The sequence below is a fragment of the Dryas octopetala genome, chromosome 5, assembly GCF_963921425.1.
Source record: "Dryas octopetala chromosome 5, drDryOcto1.1, whole genome shotgun sequence".
In the NCBI taxonomy this organism is placed as follows: Eukaryota; Viridiplantae; Streptophyta; class Magnoliopsida; order Rosales; family Rosaceae; genus Dryas; species Dryas octopetala.
Window position 1 is genome coordinate 10,203,151 of NC_141370.1, and position 19,113 is coordinate 10,222,263.

The 19,113-nt window shown below is 37.0% G+C and overlaps 2 protein-coding genes across 2 annotated transcripts; both read right to left on the reverse strand.

Annotated features, from left to right (window-relative positions):
- Window positions 1-638: 638 nt before the first annotated feature.
- Window positions 639-5,037, reverse strand: LOC147284159 (putative U-box domain-containing protein 50). The gene is made up of 8 exons (XM_086245300.1): window positions 4,733-5,037; window positions 4,521-4,633; window positions 4,263-4,390; window positions 3,763-4,171; window positions 2,873-3,013; window positions 2,233-2,772; window positions 1,338-2,060; window positions 639-1,154 (listed from the first exon to the last, which is right to left on the reverse strand). The coding sequence occupies exons 1-8, from the start codon at window positions 4,893-4,895 to the stop codon at window positions 957-959; spliced, it is 2,415 nt and encodes an 804-aa protein (XP_086101426.1). The 5' UTR covers window positions 4,896-5,037; the 3' UTR covers window positions 639-956.
- Window positions 5,038-13,367: 8,330 nt separating this feature from the next.
- Window positions 13,368-17,486, reverse strand: LOC147284160 (putative U-box domain-containing protein 50). The gene is made up of 8 exons (XM_086245146.1): window positions 17,321-17,486; window positions 17,119-17,231; window positions 16,893-17,020; window positions 16,248-16,677; window positions 15,982-16,122; window positions 15,213-15,752; window positions 14,060-14,764; window positions 13,368-13,726 (listed from the first exon to the last, which is right to left on the reverse strand). Exons 1-8 carry the CDS (start codon window positions 17,484-17,486, stop codon window positions 13,523-13,525), a joined length of 2,427 nt encoding a protein of 808 aa, XP_086101272.1. The 3' UTR covers window positions 13,368-13,522.
- Between the last annotated feature and the right edge of the window lie 1,627 nt (window positions 17,487-19,113).

Genomic DNA, 19,113 nt, shown 5'->3' on the forward strand with positions numbered 1-19,113 from the left:
CATTTAAAAGTATTAAATGTGCTTTCAGATAATCAAAAACGTTTTTGATAGTGTTTGATAGAAATAACTAAAAATACTTTTTAGGTTGAACTTTTTAGTGCTTTATTGAAAAATACTTGCTATGTGATTCCTCAAATTTCAGTCTCAAGTGAATTTATAGGAAACTAGCCTCTTGGCACGTGCTCCCGCACGTATCAATTGGCATTTTTATTGTGTTTTTTTATTTTTTTTATAACTTTACACAATTATTTTCATATTTCAAGGAAGTGGGCTGTTTTTCTTTTTATTTTTTAAAATTTATTTTAATGGTTATATTTTACAACTATATTCTCATTTATTAGGTTTTTTTTTTTATAAGACTGTTTGTTGAACGAAGGATAATTTAGACAATTATATTTTTGGTGAAGTCTGTAACAAAAGTAAAGATACTTGTATAATAGTAAAGATACTTGTATTTTAATAAAATAATTTACGTGCTTATGACAAAAGTGCTACTAAACTAAAATCCTTTCTACATAGGCACTCCAAACAACATGTTTAGAGACTTGAAATCTACTTTGCTTATAGCACAAGGGAAACCAATAAGCTTTTTGTTCAAATACAATCCGTAATGCAACCAAGAGTCAAAACATGACATGTGTCCAAGAAATATAAAAAAATTACTTTCAAATTTGGACACATACTACCTTTTAACTTGGCTATTTTGCTACTCAGCACATACTGCCACGTGACTGGAACAATCAAATATAAATTTTTCTTCGACATCAAAGGTAGAGCTACCACACAATGTCACAGGCATAGACCCGGCCACCAGTGTCATATGTCATGGGCTGGTCTTGTTTTAGGCACCAGTTTACTTCCATAGAAGTATCAACAAACTCAATTCTTCTCTCTCTCTCTCTCTCTCTCTCTCTCTCGCTACAAAATTTCATATCATATCCACAGTTTACTACATATTATGGAGGTGGAAGGTGTCTCTTATTATGCCAGTCCTGAATGAGAGAACGGAGGGTGTGATTAGGGGTAAGGATTGTGTGCTTTAGCCTTAAGTTTGTCATGGGCGATGTATCATGCCCCATTTTTAGCCACTCCTCCATGGCTTCTAGTTCATATGAAAATCCATCGGCTGCCGCATGGGGATTCTTCATCACTTCCTGCAAAACTTAACATGGTTATGTTAATACTATTCATGATTACAATGAAGTTTACCGTAGGTCCAAAATTGAATAAATGAAATATTGTCACATTATTTGATGAACAAATTTTATAAATACGGGGAACAAAAAAATAATGATTTGGTGAAATAAAATTAAAGAAAGAAAAGAATGACAACAAACCTGAAAAATGGGGCAGAGGAAAAAACTGGGTACATCACTGGGGTCCATTTCTTTTACATCTCCCTTCACAAACCTCTCACATCTCCCTCTTGCCACTAAATCATCAGCTTTTTCCCTAAGCTCATTAAGCTCTTCCATCACTTTTTCCAGCCTCAAATTTCTACCGGGCCCATGGTTACTTGTCAAGCACCTCAAGGCCAAGCCCGCAAGTTTCTCCGCCAAATCCAACGGCCACTGTCCAGCCATCTCATCTAAATCTTGGACCAGAGCTGCTCGGTCCATGTTCATGGCCTGCCCCAATCCGGCCCAGTTCCTTCCAGTTAAAAGGTGCATCATCAAAACCCCAAAAGCCCGAATGTCCGACCTAACACTTTGCTCACCATGATTCATGGACAGCCCAAAACCACTTATCTTTGTGACAAGATTGCGGTCCAAGAGGATGTTGGACAAGGAAAGTCGACCGTGAACAATGGGCTTGGGCTTGGCCATTTGGAGAAAGCCCAAGGCCGAGCAAATCTCGGCCGCAATACGGATGCGGTCGTGCCACCCTAGGGTTCGCTTTCTTGTCTTAGAGCTTATGTGGGAGGAGAACAATATGTCCCTCAAGAATATGTCTCTTAAGCTACCATTGTGCATGTATTCAAACACGATGGACCTTAGCTCAGTGCAGAACCCAATCATGCACACCAAATGCGGGTGCCGGATGTGGCCAAGGATTGTCACCTACATAGACATGCAAACCTCAATATTTTCAAATAACATAAAGCATATCAAATTGCTTAGGCATGTCACATATTATGAGTAATGTTTTTTTTTATAGATAATCTGATATATAAAATAAAAGATTAATTGACAATATAATATGACAGACTGTATTTTCCCGCAAATTGTTTACCTTGGCTTGAAACTCTTGCTCCGAGAGTCGATCAGCCGAGTCGAGCATTTTGATTGCAACGGTAGCACGGTTGATGCGCCCTCTATACATGCTGGTACAATTGCCTCCTGGTTTAATTCTCAAACGCTCTGAAAAATTGCTTGTCGCCAATCTAATCTCCTCGGCAGTGTACTCCTTGAAAGAACAGCTCATGTCAGTAAGCTTTGACACGATTCCAATGGCATCTCTTTCTTTACAAAACTCGATTCGACGATGAAGAACATCTCTTTGCTGCCGCAACTCCTCAATCTCCCTAACCATCTCTGCCCGGGTACTTACCGCCTTTTCTACTTGTGCTTCGCTGTTTGATTTCGCCAATGTGGAACTTTGGAGCTTGTTTGAGAGCTCAAATTGGAGCTCCACAAGTGAACTTAGCCTACTCTTGCTTTCTTCAGCATCCATTATAACTTCATGAAGCTGTTCCTTTTCAGAGTCTAACTCTTTCTTCAACTCTGCTCGCTTAGTCACCTCTTTTTGTATCCTTGCTTCAAGTTCTTCAGCCTATTAAGAAAAAACATGAATGACTACTTCATTAGCTAACATAAAGATTCAGATCAAAAGCAAAAACAAAATTAATTACTTGCTTATATATGAATATTACCCGACGATTGCATACACTAGTGTACGATTCTGCTTTGGTGCTTCTTTCAGCATTGGCCTTTGCTTCCTTCCTTTTCAACTTGATTGTTTCTTGAGCTTCCTTTAGCTTCTTTTTCCTGGATTCCATGTCTTCTGCAGCAATCTGATATGAGCCAAGTTGTGGCATGTTTTAGAAATCAATAATGAATTGTATGAACTGCTAGTATAAAAATCAAAAAGAACTTTTTAATACTTAATTTGGGTTGTCCTATTCCAAAAAAAAAAAAAAAAAATCAATAATGTTACTCATAAAATTTATTTACCAAACTTGTTCACCAATACCAATTAGTGTGTTTATACATCTTATTATCTAGATACATCATTAATAAGTGAGATTCAAAGTGAGTTCAGATTTAAATAAATAAAATATTGTCACATCATTTGGTGAATAAACTTGATGAGTGCGAAAGTGTTAAGAAAAAAAGGTCTTATTAAATAGAGTTTTGTCTAAGAGTTCGGGGTAGCAAAGTCTAAAGCATGGACAAGATAGGCATGACCTTGACAAAGTGGTTCCAAATTATATCTTCCCCCCTTATGGACCATCACTTTCATTTGGTTCTAAGGTCAAAAAGAAGGATAAGCAAGGAAAGAAAATGAGTGGTATTTGGTACAAAAGATAGAGCCTAGTGGAGCCGTTGAACATGTGCATCATTGTCTAACTACTTCAAATAAGAACAAGACATATATTATATATATATATATGTGGTGGCATAACTAAATATTAAACCAAGGCCAAAAAAAAAAAAACTAAGGCCACATGCAGCTTCAAATATCATTGATATTTTTTAGTCCAATCTTCTGATGATTTTTTTAGTGCTGTTTTTGTACTTTTGTCTAAAATTACATGGTTACCGTATTAGAATCCGCAAGTTCCGGCATAGCCAACTCTATTGCACTGCTTTCAACATTATCATTAGTCTCCTGCTCGAAATCTTCTTCTTCCAATTTCAAAGGCACCAAATGTTGGAAGTAGTTTTCAATTTCCTGGACATGGGTTTCCCATTGGTTCTGCGAAGTGGGGGAGGTGGAATTCGAACTTGGAAAGCTACGAGAGCGCTGAGAACTTCTATCTAGAGAAATTGCTGAATTTTCATGGAACATTTTTCCAAGCCAACCTTTGAAAGACCTACTTTCTCTCAGTTTTGCAACCATGACACCTTGAACATTTTCCTGTCTTCCCCCATATATTACAAATAATTCGCAGAAATCAGGCTTGTTTTGATGAATATATAATGATCCACTCACTGCACTCTTTATTTTCCTATATGGGAGGAGAAAAAGGTAAATTAAACACAATTAAAGTTCAAAAAAAAAATCTAGAAATTAATTAATCTGTAATTGTTGTGGCTTACCAAGATGAACTCTTCAAGAATGCAAATCCCATAACCAATTTGGTTATTTTGTGCTCAATGATCAAATCTATGATGACTTTATGACTTGGTTCCTCATATTTTTCTACTATGAGCAATTCAGCCTTCACCTATATATGAGCATGAAACAAAATTCTGGAAAGTATAAGAACCAATTAATAGTACGTATTAACAATAATGAAAATATAAATATAACCCAATTTCAGTAGCCATCAAATTAAACAAATTAGGCAACTAAACCTGGCCACAGAATGATATGTACTTGGACAGCAACTTGTCAATCTTTTCCTGCTCATATTTCTTCAGAACTGCCAGCTTTTCATCACTCATGGAAATTGCAGGAAGCTTGCCAACTGAAAAGAAAAAAGAAAAAAAGCAGAGAAAGGAAAAACTAAGAAAGAGGAATTCCAATCAACCCAAAAAGGAAATTGAAATCCATTTCTGGAACTTACATGGGGTGTACACAAAATCATTGGAAATGTTGTAATTTATATGGAGAATGACTATGGAAATTGGTTGACAATTCCACTTCCTTAGGGTCCAGTCCAAGGTTTTAAACCCATCTTGCATATCATTCCCAAGAGCAACATAGACCTTCTCTGCTTGAGTATCCATTGCCCACTTCAAACCACTTGGACCTTCTTTGTTGTTTGGTTAATTTCCAGGAAAGTAGAAAAGACCCCTGTGATTATATATATGCATATATTCAGCTGAATCAGCAGAAAGAGATGGGGAGTGTGAATTAATTATTTTATCAAGGTTCGTTTAGGATGTCAAATGGACTAGAAATAGGATCGTTGCCTTTTAACTTATTTTTTTGACAGGAGGGCCACGTACGTTTTGGACTTTCTGTGTGTCTTATAGTCTTAGAGAGCATGGCACAGGCTCAAACTCTCACAGAAAATAACTACATATAATTACATTTCGGGAAAATTACACCTATAGCCCTTAAATTTGGGGTCTATCCCACTTGGCAAATTTTGAAAACTAAACCCTTTTTTGATTTTCATTAACTAATTTTAACTCTTTTTTTAGAATTTAAAAATTTAATTCTCGAACTTTCATTGAAAAGTGCTCGAACCCCTTATAAGCATTACTCGAAAAAATTTGAGCACTACTCGATGGAGGTTCGAGCACTTCTCACTGGGAGGCTGAGTACTATTTAATTATTAGATTTCTAAAATCTAGGAAAAAAAAAACACAACTATGTCTTCAAGTCTTTAAATGAAATAAATTGTGACTAATTTTTTATATTTCTCATCCCACTTTACCTCTTAACAAAATTAACTCACAAGAAAACAGAGAATCCAAGTCGCATTATAAATTTGTTGCAATTTGGGTTTATCATTAAGATCCATTTAAGACTGTGATGGACAGACTCTTCATATATTAGACTATCATATTTCTAACAATTTTAGACGGGAAACTTACATTAGTTGTAACAAATTTCTATTGTAGGGAGCAATATGGTCAATTTTTTTAGGGGGCAAAGTTGGACAGACTACAAAATTGAGGTGGCATATGTGTAAATTTTGCCTATATTTACATATAACTATAATTATTTTGAGTCATATCTAGGTCACACCCAAAACAGATAAATTATTACTCTTGTATATTTCTGTTTGGTTATATTCATAGAATTAATCACAATTATTCTATCAGTTATATAAATCAGTTGACTTAGAAACAAATAGTATTTTTATCAGAAAGCAGTACCATAATTGGATGTTTCCTAGTGTAAATTTATGATCAATTAATTTTGTTACTTGTTGGAGTAGTGCATGTTGATTGAAAGGTTGACCTTTCATAAATGGACATGCCGCCCATGCGTCATGCGATTCACATCTATAGCATTCTAAATTATATTTCTCACGGAGGAGAGGAATTAAGCAAGATTAATGTAAAGTAATCTAACAACTTTTTCTTTATAAGAATATGCTTTTTGAAATTCTTTTCAATATTCTCCAAATTTTAAAATAATAAGACAATTTTTAAAAAATTAAAAAAATCAAATGATTGTATTTTGAGATGCGACTGGCTATATGTACATCCGGCTTCCTCTATGCACATTTTGAAAGTGATTCATTATAAATGACGAATACCTTACGAAAGGAGGACAACACATTTGGTAGGTCATATTATTTTTCTTTTAGTATATTGGAAGAGAAATAAACCGATAACATGTATTAATCCTAACTCTTTTCTCCACCTTTTTCACCAGGGGATTGATAGGTCATATTATTGAATATTGATGACACACGAGTTTTATTTTTGCGGGTATTGGAGGATAGTCTTAATCATGTTAATAGGCAAGCCAATGGTGTTACTTTTATACGCTAACTTGTTTTACTTTTGTTATTTCATAGTGAATTGAAATGAAATCCTACTACATCAAATTAAAAAGTTGGAATAATATATAGTTGTTGTAAAAGTATGTAGAAAATAGGTTTTGTGGAAAAGAGAAGCAGAGAGAAAATAATCTGTGTATTTCATTCATATAATTTGTGTATTTCATTCATCTTATAAATATTCTTATATAGAGATAGGGTTTACTAGAGTTTTGAATATTTACTAGTATGCCCTTATAACTAATTATAAGAATAGTCACACATAATAATATATTTACAACACTTCTCCTTGGATATTTCATGTCATTAATGTTGTCTCTGTTATGCGCTTCTAAGTTGCCTCGTTAAAACCTTGCCAGGTAATAAAAACCTTGTGGGAACAAAAACAACCATAGTCGAAGGAAAAAGTGTACAACGCGTGTGAGTGTGGAGTAGTCACATCAGAACCTCGAAAGTAGGTGAAGTCATATCTTTTGGATTATAAGCAAATAGTATGTCAATAGAAGCGGGGTGTATTAGAGTTGCTACACCAAAACCTTGCCTGATAAACCTAATGGGGAAAACCCGTGGTCGAAGGGAAAAGATGAGCAAATGCATATATATATCAAATCAACACATCTTCAGGATGTAGTATGAATAGGGTGACCATGCCAAGATGTGCCTCATTAAAACCTTGCCAGGTAACAAAACCCAATGAGATAAAATAACCCTGGACGAAGGACAAAAGAGTACACGATGGTCAAGTGAGTATACTTCGGGATACTCCCCCTGATGTCGACTCCCCTTAAAGACTACATATTAAGTAAATCAGCCAATCTACGCAAACCAATACCTCGAACATGCATCAAGAACGTGGACTTTGGCTGTGACTTGGTGAAGAGGTCTGCATGGTTGTCTTGAGATCGGATCTGCTTGACTTCAATCATCTGATGCTCTTGTTTATGTTGATTGAAGAAGAACTTCGGTGCAATATGCTTAGTGTTGTCTCTTTTGATGAAACTCGTCTTCATCTGCTGGATGCAAGCGGCATTGTCCTCATAGATAATTGTTGGTTCATCAGTGGTGGAATGCAGCCCACACGTATTTCGAACATGTTTGGAAACTACTCTTAGCCATATACATTCACGAACTGTTTCTTGAAGGGCTAGAATCTCAGCATGATTCGAAAAGGTAGCAACAATGGTATGTTTCGTAGACCTCCAAGATATATATTGTTGTATTCCCAATGGTAAAGATATAACTAGTTTGGGAACGCGTCTTGTGCGGGTCTGATAGATACCATGCGTTAGCATATCCAACAAGGCGGGCATCATTCCGAGGATCGAGGGGGTTCGATCCATTCCTTGATGCGTAGGAATAGAATAAGCCCATATCAGTCGTACCTCTAAGGTAGCGAAAAATATCTTTATGCCATTCCAGTGGCGGCGTGTTAGCGCATAGCTATATCTAGCTAACAAGTTCACAGAGAATGAGATGTCCGGTCTAGTACATTGAGTCAAGTACAATAATACGTTTATTGCACTTAGATATAGGACTTCTGGTGCCAATATCTCTTCGTTATCATCTGCTGGACGAAACGGATCCTTCTTAGGATCTAGACTACGGACGATCATGGGCGTGCTCGAAGGCTTCTCTTTATCCTCATTAAAGCGCCTTAACATCTTCTGAATGTAATTCGATTGATAGACCAGAATTCCATCTGAACGGTGCTCGAGCTCCAAGTCAAGACAGAAATTTGTTCTCCCAAAATCTTTCATCTCGAATTCCAACTTCAAGTGTTTAGCTGTTTCCTTGATCTCTTCAGGAGTACCAATTAGATTCATGTCATCGACATAAACAGCTCAATAGCAAAACCGGAACTTGTTTTCTTAATAAACATGCAAGGGCATAGATCATTATTCACATATCTCATCCCGATCAAATACTCACTTAGACGGTTATACCACCTTCATCGGGATTGTTTCAATCCACAAAGTGAACGCCTCAAACAAATGGAGAGCGTGTTCCGTGGTTTGAAACTATTTGCATCGGGTATCTTAAGTCCTTCGGGAACTTTCATATATATATCTCTGTATCAAGATCCCCATAGAGATAAGCAGTGACCACATCCATAAGCTGCATACTCAGTTTTTCGGAAACTACCAAACTGATAAGTTAGCGGAACGTTATGACGTCCATTACGGGAGAATACACTTCCTCGTAATCAATCCCAGGGCGTTGAGAAAATCCTTGCGCCACTAGATGAGCCTTATATCTCACAATCTCGTTTTTCTCATTACACTTCCTTACAAATACTCATTTAAATTTTACAGGTTTAACATGAGGAAGGTGACGACAGGCCCAAACACCTTTCTCTTTGTCAAGGAATCTAATTCAACTTAGATTGTTTCTTTCCATTTTGGCCAGTTGTCTCGACGTTGACATTCATCAACGGAGCGAGGTTCGATGTCATAGCTAGTTATAATTTCAGTAGCTACCGCGAATACAAATATATCATCGATGATAGTCTATTTTCGATTCCATAACTCACTTAAGCATGCATAATTTATAGAGATCTCTATGTTCTCAGGAGTGGGTTCAAACGTTGGAGCATCCCCCAACGCCGTCTCTTTTGGGACGGACCCATAATCTGGAACTATTTCGTGAGATGGATCGATTGAGATCGCGATGTCGAGGGGACTCGTTTGTGCCAAATTTATCATCTTTCGGGGATAAGAGTCCATCGAACCTAGTAGTTAACCTCACTTCTGGGTAGGGACATATGACTGGTTAGCCGTTATGGCCGTACCTCATCCATCTGGGATGACACGTCCTCCTGGGACAACACGTCCTTCAGGGACGGATATCTTTGCAGACACGTTTGCAGCAGGTATATATATGTGATCTCGTCACTTTAGCTAGATTAGAGAATGCGTCTGGTATATTATGAATTATACTCTGTAGATCTAGAATTTTCTGCACTTCACTATCACATTGTGCGGTTCGGGGATCAAAATGAGACATAGTGGGGACATTTCACGTCAATTCACGTCGTTCTTCAGGAACGGTGACGTTCTTATCTCCCCCTAACGGCGGGAAGACTGTCTCATCAAAGTGACAATCCGCAAATCTAGCGGTAAAGAGATCGCATGTCAAGGGCTCTAAAAAGCGTATAATAGATGAAGATTCATAATCAACATATATGCCCATTATTCGTTTAGGACCCATTTTGGTACGTTGTAGCGACACAACTGGCACGTAAACTGCACACCCAGATACGCGTAAGTACGAAACGTCAGGTTCATACCCAGTCACCAGCTGTAACGTGGAGTAAGGTTGGGTAGCAGTAGGCCTCAACCGGACCAATATGGCTGCATGCAAGATTGCATAGCCCCACGCAGAAATTGGAAGCTTGGTGCGCATAACCAAGGTTCGTGCAATCATTTAACGCTTCTGCAAGACCATTCTAGGTGTGAACATAAAGAACTGAATGTTCAACATTAATCCCAAGGGACATCCAATAATCATCGAAAGTTTTCGATGTAAACTCTTCGGCATTATCAAGTCTTCTGGACTTTATAGGAATCCGTGTGGTGAGCCCTCTGGGCAAGAAGTTTAGCAAAAAACAGCGTTTCTTATGAACAATAGTGTAACATGTGATCACTTTGTCGATGCATCAACCAAAACCATAAAATATTTAAATGGTCCGCATAGTGGTTGGATAGGTCCACAAATATCCCCTTGCATACTTTGCAGGAAAAAGGTGGAGTCTTTACTAATCTTTGCATATGATGGTCTAGCATTCAACTTTCTGAGCGAGCAATTTTGGCATAGTGTGTCATTAAACACAAGATCCTTATTAGTAAGGGGATGCTCGTGTGATGAATTGAGGATACGGCGCATTATACTTTGACCTAGGTATCCCAACCGGTCATGCCATAGAAAGAAACTGTTCGAATTGGTTAACTTCTGGTTAACTATATGATTGGCCTTAATCGATTTAATGGTGGTCATGTAGAGACCGCTCGAGAGGCATTTCAATTTCTCCAATATACGCTTCTGGCCATATAAATTGGAGGTTATGCAAAGATATTCCACTCTATTTTCCTCAATGGTTTCAACATGATAACTGTTGGCTCGAATATTCTTAAAACTCAACAACGTTCTTCTGGAACTTAGAGAATATAAGGCCTCATTAATGGTAATTCAGTACCATTAGATAACATAAAAATGGGCTTTGTCATGACCCTCTATCAGGTTGGATTCGCCTGATATGGTTGTCACAGAGGTATGAGTAAGCAATAAGTTTGAAAAATACTTCTGATATTGGAGTATGGTGTGCGTAGTAGCACTGTATGCCAGACAACAAACTTCACCACTAAACATGCTTATCCATAAATTTAATTCAATAGATCACATGTTTGAATAACATTATTGAATTAAATCATATTCGAGCATAACTAAATTTCTAGAACAAATAATCCAAGTCATAAATCACCAAAATAATCCGAATAAGAAACATTATCCAAAAAATAAATACAGCACAAGTGCCTATCATATCCATGTCATCGAGTTTCTAGTTCTTGAAGTGTCCAGTTTCAGCCTGGAAATCAGTGACCTCTAGGGTGGTATTCATAGGAAATGATTTCTCAACGAGGTTGGTCTCTCGAGTTCCGCGACTGACGTAATACTCATCTACAGCTTGCGCTGATGCACGGCAGGTGCGGGACCAGTAATCAATTCCTCTACATCGGTAACAGAGATTATTCTGATTCTGATTCTGGTGGCGACGGGTTGGACCAGTGTTCCTCTCATTTCGAGTTCTTGGGGCCGAGGGATCGTGGTTTCTACCACGTGGGCCTTGACCATGAGAATTCGAATTTTGTGGGCATTGGCCGCATTGGCTTTGGTCATACGGGTCATTCCTTTGAGAACCTTTCCTTCCATATCTCGGGCGGTCGGACTTTCCGTTTCATGACCTCGGTATCCTCTTTCGCGGTTTGAATCGCGATGAGCAACATTTGTTTCAAGCAATAGTGCTATTTTAGTACCGATAGGTCAGATTTGATCATTTCTCATTAATAAGTTGTTGTTCTTTTCAGCGAGCAACAGAGTAGTGATCAATGCCGAGAACTTGGTAAAATTTCTCTCCCTGTATTGTTGCTGCAGGACCAAATAGGAGGTAGGGAAGGTGGAGAAAGTCTTCTCCAATAGGTCAGCTTCGGTGAGCTCCTCCCCACAAAATTTGAGGAGTGACTGGATTCGGCAGATTTTCGAATTATACTCATTCACGGATTTGAAATCCTGGAAAAGGATGTTCTGCCAATCATGTCTTGCTTCAGGCAAGAAAATGGTCTTCTGATGGTTAAACCGCTCTTCCAGAGCGACCCAAAGAGCTCGTGGATCCTCTTCAGCGAGGTACTCAACTTGGAGTGCTTCCTCCATATGTTTCCTAATGAAAATCATGGCACTTGCCTTAAGGGACTTTGCGACAACATTGTCAGCATTAATTATCGACCTCATTTTATTGGCAGTCAAATGAAGCTTAACATCTTGAGTCCACTTTAGTTAGTTTTTTCCGGAAACTTCCAAAGCAACAAAATCAAGCTTGTTGAGATTTAACATTCTTTGGTTGAAAGGAACAAATAATCATAATTAATGCTTTGGGCAATAACATCCATAAGCAACAAATAAGAACTTCAAGTTCTATAACATGGTATAGACATGTAAAATTTACTGGTTTTATCATGTATGGTGAATTTATGAAGGAAACTTCAGGTTCCTTATATGGCATCATTGAAGCTACATGTTCAATATTTATGTATGAACTATTGGTTCATTAATTACCTGCAATTTCTACACATATATTCTAATGCAAAAATTTAAACAAGTAAAATATTCATATATACCCAAGTAGAACAGAAAAATATCACAAAATTGTTTGAATAAAAGTTTATGGCATTTAGAGTATATATATTAAATGGTTTGTATATTAACAAAAAACCATCAGCAGCATAGTGGTCAAGGCACAAGGTTGTGCGCAAGAGGTCTTGGGTTCAAATCTCAGGCATGACAAAGATTAAAATCTCCTTTTTTACAAAGTTTCAGGAGGCTCGCCATGTGTCAGCGTGAGGGTGGCAGCGACGTGGTGCTGACGTGGCAGCGACTTGGCTGCTTGCGTGGCGGCCTGGGCTACTGGGCATAATGGCAGCGAGGCGCTGCTGCTGCTGCTGCTACTGGCAACAAGGCAGCCACCGCGTGGGGTGGTTTTCGATCACCCAAATAAATTTTTTCTTTGGTTTTTTTAATCATTCAACCCAAATACATATATAAAATATATAATCTCAAATAAATCAATCTCATAATTAAATTTAGGGTTCATGCTTCATGGAGATTTTTCAATCAATCAAGGTTAAATAACCATAAACATAGAATTATTTTATAAAACCTACTTGGTTGAAGAACAGATTGAATGTTGATCCTCTATTGTTTGGCAATCCACAATCCAAAGAGCTTTTCGTGCTGATAACGTGTTGTAAAAGCATGTAGAAAATATGGTTTGTGAAAAAGGGAGGCAGAGAGAATATGATATGTGTATTTCATTCATCTTATAAATATCCTTATATAGAGGTAGGATTTACTAGAGTTTTGAATATTTACTAGTATGCCCCTACAACTAATTACAGGAATAGCCACACATAATAATATATTTACAACAATAGTTATATTATTGTTTTCCTACAAGTAATCCTAGGGACACTAAACCTCTTATTCAATTCTAACTTTATGACATCAACTAAGGAGTTCCAAAGTGAGTCTATAAATAAATAAAAAAATTAAATACCGCTACATCAGATAAAATTTAAAAAGTCATATATCTATTCTTCATTGTTATATATCTTCACAAAAAGGAAATTACCACAATGGATATGGAATTGATTTTTTACAATGCCAATCTTGAATGAGAGAACGAAGGGTATGATTTGGGACAAGATTTTTGTTCTTAAGCTTCAAATTTGTCATTGGTGACGTATCGTGCCCTTTTTGGAACCATTCTCCAATGGCTTCTCGCTCATATGAAAACCCATCAACCGCCACATGTGGATCCTTCATTGCTTCCTACATTTCAAAATTATTATTGATTATGTTGATGTTCTTCAATAATTATAAAAACTTGATAAAATTTCTTTTTTTTTTTTTTTGCGATCTTAAGAGAGAAGATTTGAACTTGAGACCTCTTCTTCCTTAAGATTGCAAAAAAAAGTATAGTGGGCCACAGCACCAAGATACTAATAATTTTAGTAGGCTCATATAAGTGGCTTAATTCCTTCTTGAGGCCCAAGTAATGGCCTAACTTAGCTTGTCCCAATAGGCTTTGCTCTTAAAGAAAATAAAGAAAATGAAAAAATTATGTGCCCAAAATAGTGAGATAGAATTATAAAGCCATCTAACCTGAAATATGGGGCAGATAAAAACACTTGGGACATCATGGCAGTCCTCTTTATGTGCACCTTCCTCAATCTTCAACCCAGATCCTCCTTTTGCCACTAAATCATCAGCCTTTTTTCTCATTTCATTAAGCTCTTCCATTATAGTCACCATTCTCAAGTCCTTATTGTGCCCTTTGTTAATAGATAAACACCTTAACACCAAGTCCACAAGTCTCTCTGCCAAATCCAATGGCCATGGTCCAGCCGTCTTATCTAAAACCTGCACCAGGCCTGCCTTATCCATAACCATATCCTCGTCGACCCATTTCCTCCCAGTTAGAAGATTCACAGTCAAAACCCCGAAAGCCCATATGTCCCATCCAACATGGCTTTCGTTGTAGTAGCCTTGGTTGAGCCCAAAACCACTGACCTTGGCCACGAAATTGCGGTCGAGGAGGATGTTTGACGGGCTTAGGTGGCCAAGAATGATGGGTTTGGGCCGAGCCAGGTGGAGGTAGCATATGGCCGAACAAATCTGGGCCGCTATCCGAATGCGGTCCTGCCACCCCAAGACCCGGTTTCTATTTATAGAGTTTTCCTGGGAAGAAAATAAGGTGTCCCTCAAGGTACCATTATGCATGTATTCAAAGACGATGCAGTTTAGCTGGGAGCAATAGCCCATCATGGCAAGCAGATGAGGATGTCTAATGTGGCTGATGAGCTTCACCTACACATTGAGATTTTTATCAAATTGAAATTGAATAATGTTGAATAATATTCTTTTACCATATACCTGGTATATTATAGATAGTTTAAGATCAATTTGGACCACATATTTTAGCAAAAATCTACATGATCAATGGTCCAAATTGACCATATTGGACTCTCTAAGAATATAACATTTACATGCAAAAACATATACATACATATATATATGGTATTATTCTCTTGTCAGACTATGAATCTACATGTGCAGAAATATATATATACACACATACATACAAACTAATGCTCTCTTGTTAGATTATGAATATGAATAATTAGTTTAGTTAATTTTTGCCTAAATATGTGGTCCAAATTTACACTCGGGTAAGAAAATAGTATTCTAGGTTTGCTTGTGTATAAATATATGTATATACATATATATGTGTGTGTGTGTGTGTGTGTGTTTTTACCTTAGCTAGAAAATCTTCTTGGGACAGTCTATTAGCAGAGCTGAGAATTTTGATAGCAACTGTTGCATGGTTGATACGCCCTCTATAAACACCGCTCCAATCACATCCTGATTTCAATCTTAACCGCTCTGAGAAATCATCAGTGGCCACTCTGATCTCCTCAGCTGTGTACTCCCTAAGGCAGCAGCTCATTTCACTCAACCTTGCTGCCATTCCTATGGCATCTTTTTCTCTGCAAAACTCAATCCTTCGACGAAAAACATCTCTTTCTCGCCGCAATGCTTCAAGTTCTTCCACGATTTCTGCACATTTAGCTACTTCATTCTCTAATTGGGCCTCTGCGTGTGCTTTTGCCATTTTGGAGCATTGGAGCTTGTGAGCAAACTCTGATTGAAGCTCCATGAGTGAATTGAGCTTATGCTTGCTTTCTTCAATATCGTTTGTTACTTCATGGAGGTGTTCTTTTTCTGTGTCTAATTCTTTGTTCAACTTTGTTCTATTCTCGGCCTCTCCTTTAATTTGAGCCTCTAATTCTTGAGCCTACAAAGCATATGAATATATGGCAAAATGGGAAAGAAGAAAATTAATTAACATGAGTATATAGAGTAATTTTCTTTGGTCAAATCGTTCGGCTAGCGTGTTATATATGTTGTTAGACTATGAATCAAGACATGCCGTTAATTAAGTGGGAATCATATCTGAATATATTTTCTTTATTTACAATCTAACAACATAACATGCGTTTAAATATGGTTCATGTATATTTTACCCGACGGTCGCAGAAAGGAATGGCCCATTCCGCTTTTGCATGCCTTTCAATATTTTCCTTGGCTTCTTTCCTCTTCAGCCGTATCCTCTCATGAGCTTCACTTATTTTAATTCTAAGAGACTCAAACTTTTCTGCAATGCTCTACAGTGTGCCAAATTTTCTCACTGCATTAGTTATTAGAAGACTATTTCAAAAGCACAATATCAATACACAGAAAACATAAGCAGAAGATCCTATTTCATATATAATTTGTGCTACTAACTTACCATATTAGTATTGGCATTAAGTTCCAACAGTGTTGCCTCTGTTGGACTAGTCTGCTGAGAAGTATCAATATTTGGTTGTTCATCAATTAATACTTCATCCAAATTTGTAGACAACTGCTGAAAGTAGATTTCAATTTCTTTAACACAACCTTCCCACTGATCTTGTGAGTTGGATGGAGAACCCTTGTTTGTTGATGAAGAAAGTGAGCTTTGACGATTTTCAAGGAACATCTTCCCCAGAAGAAATTTGAGATTGGCCGTATCTTTCGGTTTTGCAACCATGACTCCTTGATCACCTTCCATTGATATTCTCTGGTCATTTTCTCCTCTAAGAAACACTTCTTTTCCCCCACATATTATAAAAAATTCACAAGACTCAGGCTTGTTCTGATGGATGTAAAATGACCCACTGATTGCAGTCTTTGGTCTCCTGCAAGAGAAGATCAAGAAAAGTGAATTGAAATTCCATCACAAATATGCATCCAAATTACAAACCATTTCTCCCTTTAAGAACATCACTATATATATGTATTATAATTACTAAATTTGCTGATATATGCCAAAAAGTGGTTAAACGAGTAAAGTAAAACCAGAAAATCACAATCACAAAAAATATAAGTTTGAGAATGAAGCTGTGTTACATACCATGATGATGATTTCATGAATGTAAATCCCATGACCAATTTGGTTATATGAAGACCCGAAATCAAATCTAGGAAGAGCTGGTGAATGGGCACATCATATTTTTCTGCTTTAAGTATCTCAACCTTTACCTATATATGAATTACAAAAAGAAAATTAATAAAAAAGAAAATACAAGAAAGAACCAAAAACATCCATGCATGTATGTTAATATGCATAGAACCCACACCTTGCCACAGAAAGCTATGTACGTGGAAAGGACGTTGTCGATCTCTTCTTGTTCATGCTTCCTAATAATTTTCAATTTCTCATCACTTACAGAACTTGCACGAAGCTTGCCAACTGCAACAGAAAAACAAGCCGGTAAAAACCAATTTGAATTATACCTCGATCCACAGAAGTCTCACATCAGAGAATTTCCGACAACTTACTTGGGGTGTTAACATAGTCCTTGACTGAAACGTTGTAGGTAACATGAAGAATGACAATGGAAATGGGTTTAGATTTCCACCTCCTTAAGGCCCACTTCAAGGTCTTATACCCATCTTGTAGCTCGTTCCCAAGTGCCACATACACCTTCTCTTCTTGACCTTCCATTATTGCCTAATTAACACACAACTCAATTCACCTGCTGCTTCAAATCTGAACAACAACAGTCACTTGAATTATTTCCCATACATTTTGTTCAGAGAGGGACGATGCATATTGGTCTGTTTTTATATCCACATGGACGGCCAAATCTTGGACTTTTCCGTATGGCTTAGCAAGCGTGGAACACTCTACTTTTTTGAAATTTTTTACGTGTAATCGTAACACTCTACTTTTAAATGCATTGTACGATATTTGGGGTTTCAATTTTTCTTCTTGTTTCCTGGAAATTTGCGAATGGTAGGCCCTATCTAACTAGTTTATTATATATATGGATTACATAGAGACAAAAGCTATATATGCGACTGAGTCACTAAGAGCCTGAGGGATTAAAATGAATTTTTTGTCACAATCCGAGTCTGACTAAACAAGAAGAATTATCGAACTAATTGCGCGCCAGCTTAAGCAGATTACCGCGTTGTCCGTCTTTAAAAAGTATTAACCAAGATTATATATATCTCAAAAACATAATATTAATTTTGCTATAACTTATAAGCAATGAAATGATATATACTGCAGAATATTTTTCTTCCTATGATACATTCGAGACGTGACAAATTATGTCTATGTGCTGATGCGTTTTGCCAACAAATGAGTGGTTTGGGAATATCTTGGCATGGATTTGTGCCATTGGGCACTTGTCACTCAATTCAAAAGACAAATATGATCTTTATATGGTTTTTTTTTTTTTTTTTTTTTTGTATTATGGATACTTGAATTTTGATTCGATTCTTATTTCAGTATCTAAACTTTCAAATATCAGAAAGTATCTATATTTTCAATCTTGTGTTTTAGGAAATATCTAAATACTCATATACCTGTCACGTACATAACTACTTAGACATGAACATTTCATCACTTCAAATTAAACAAAACCTTAATTCTATTTATACCCACATGGTCAAAGCAAGCACCAGCCTACCCATTCACCCTATTGATGAGAGATGTCCCACTATCACATGAATGTGTAGGTGCTTGTTGACTTGGTGTGGCCCTAAATATCTATATTTTGATCCGAATCTTATTTGAGTATCTAAACTTTCAAATATCAGAAAGTATCTATATTTTCAATCTTGTGTTTTAGGAAATATCTAAATACTCATATACCTGTCACGTACATAACTACTTAAACATGAACATTTCCTCGCTTCAAATTAAACAAAACCTTAATTCTATTTATACCCACATGGCCTTCATTATGGTGAAAGCAAGCACCAGCCTACTCATTCGATCACCCTATTGATGAGAGATGTCCTACTATCACATGAATGTGTAGGTGCTTGTTGACTTGTTGTGGCCCTAAATAACAAATTAGACCTACTCCAATAGTACATATTTACCTTTCTGGAATCCGAGAACGTACTCATTCTAACCTGTTGTGGACTTGTGGGATTGTTGTTGGTGTTGATATCTGTCTTGTTTTATTCTGTGCCTTAGCCAATATTGGGCCTTACTTTAGTATTGGATTCATCATTGGTTGTGCTATAATTGGGTTTGAGTTGTGTTATAGTCCATGTTGGATAATTATAAATGTGAGGTGTCAAAGCCCTCACATGGGAACAACTATAAAGTGTAC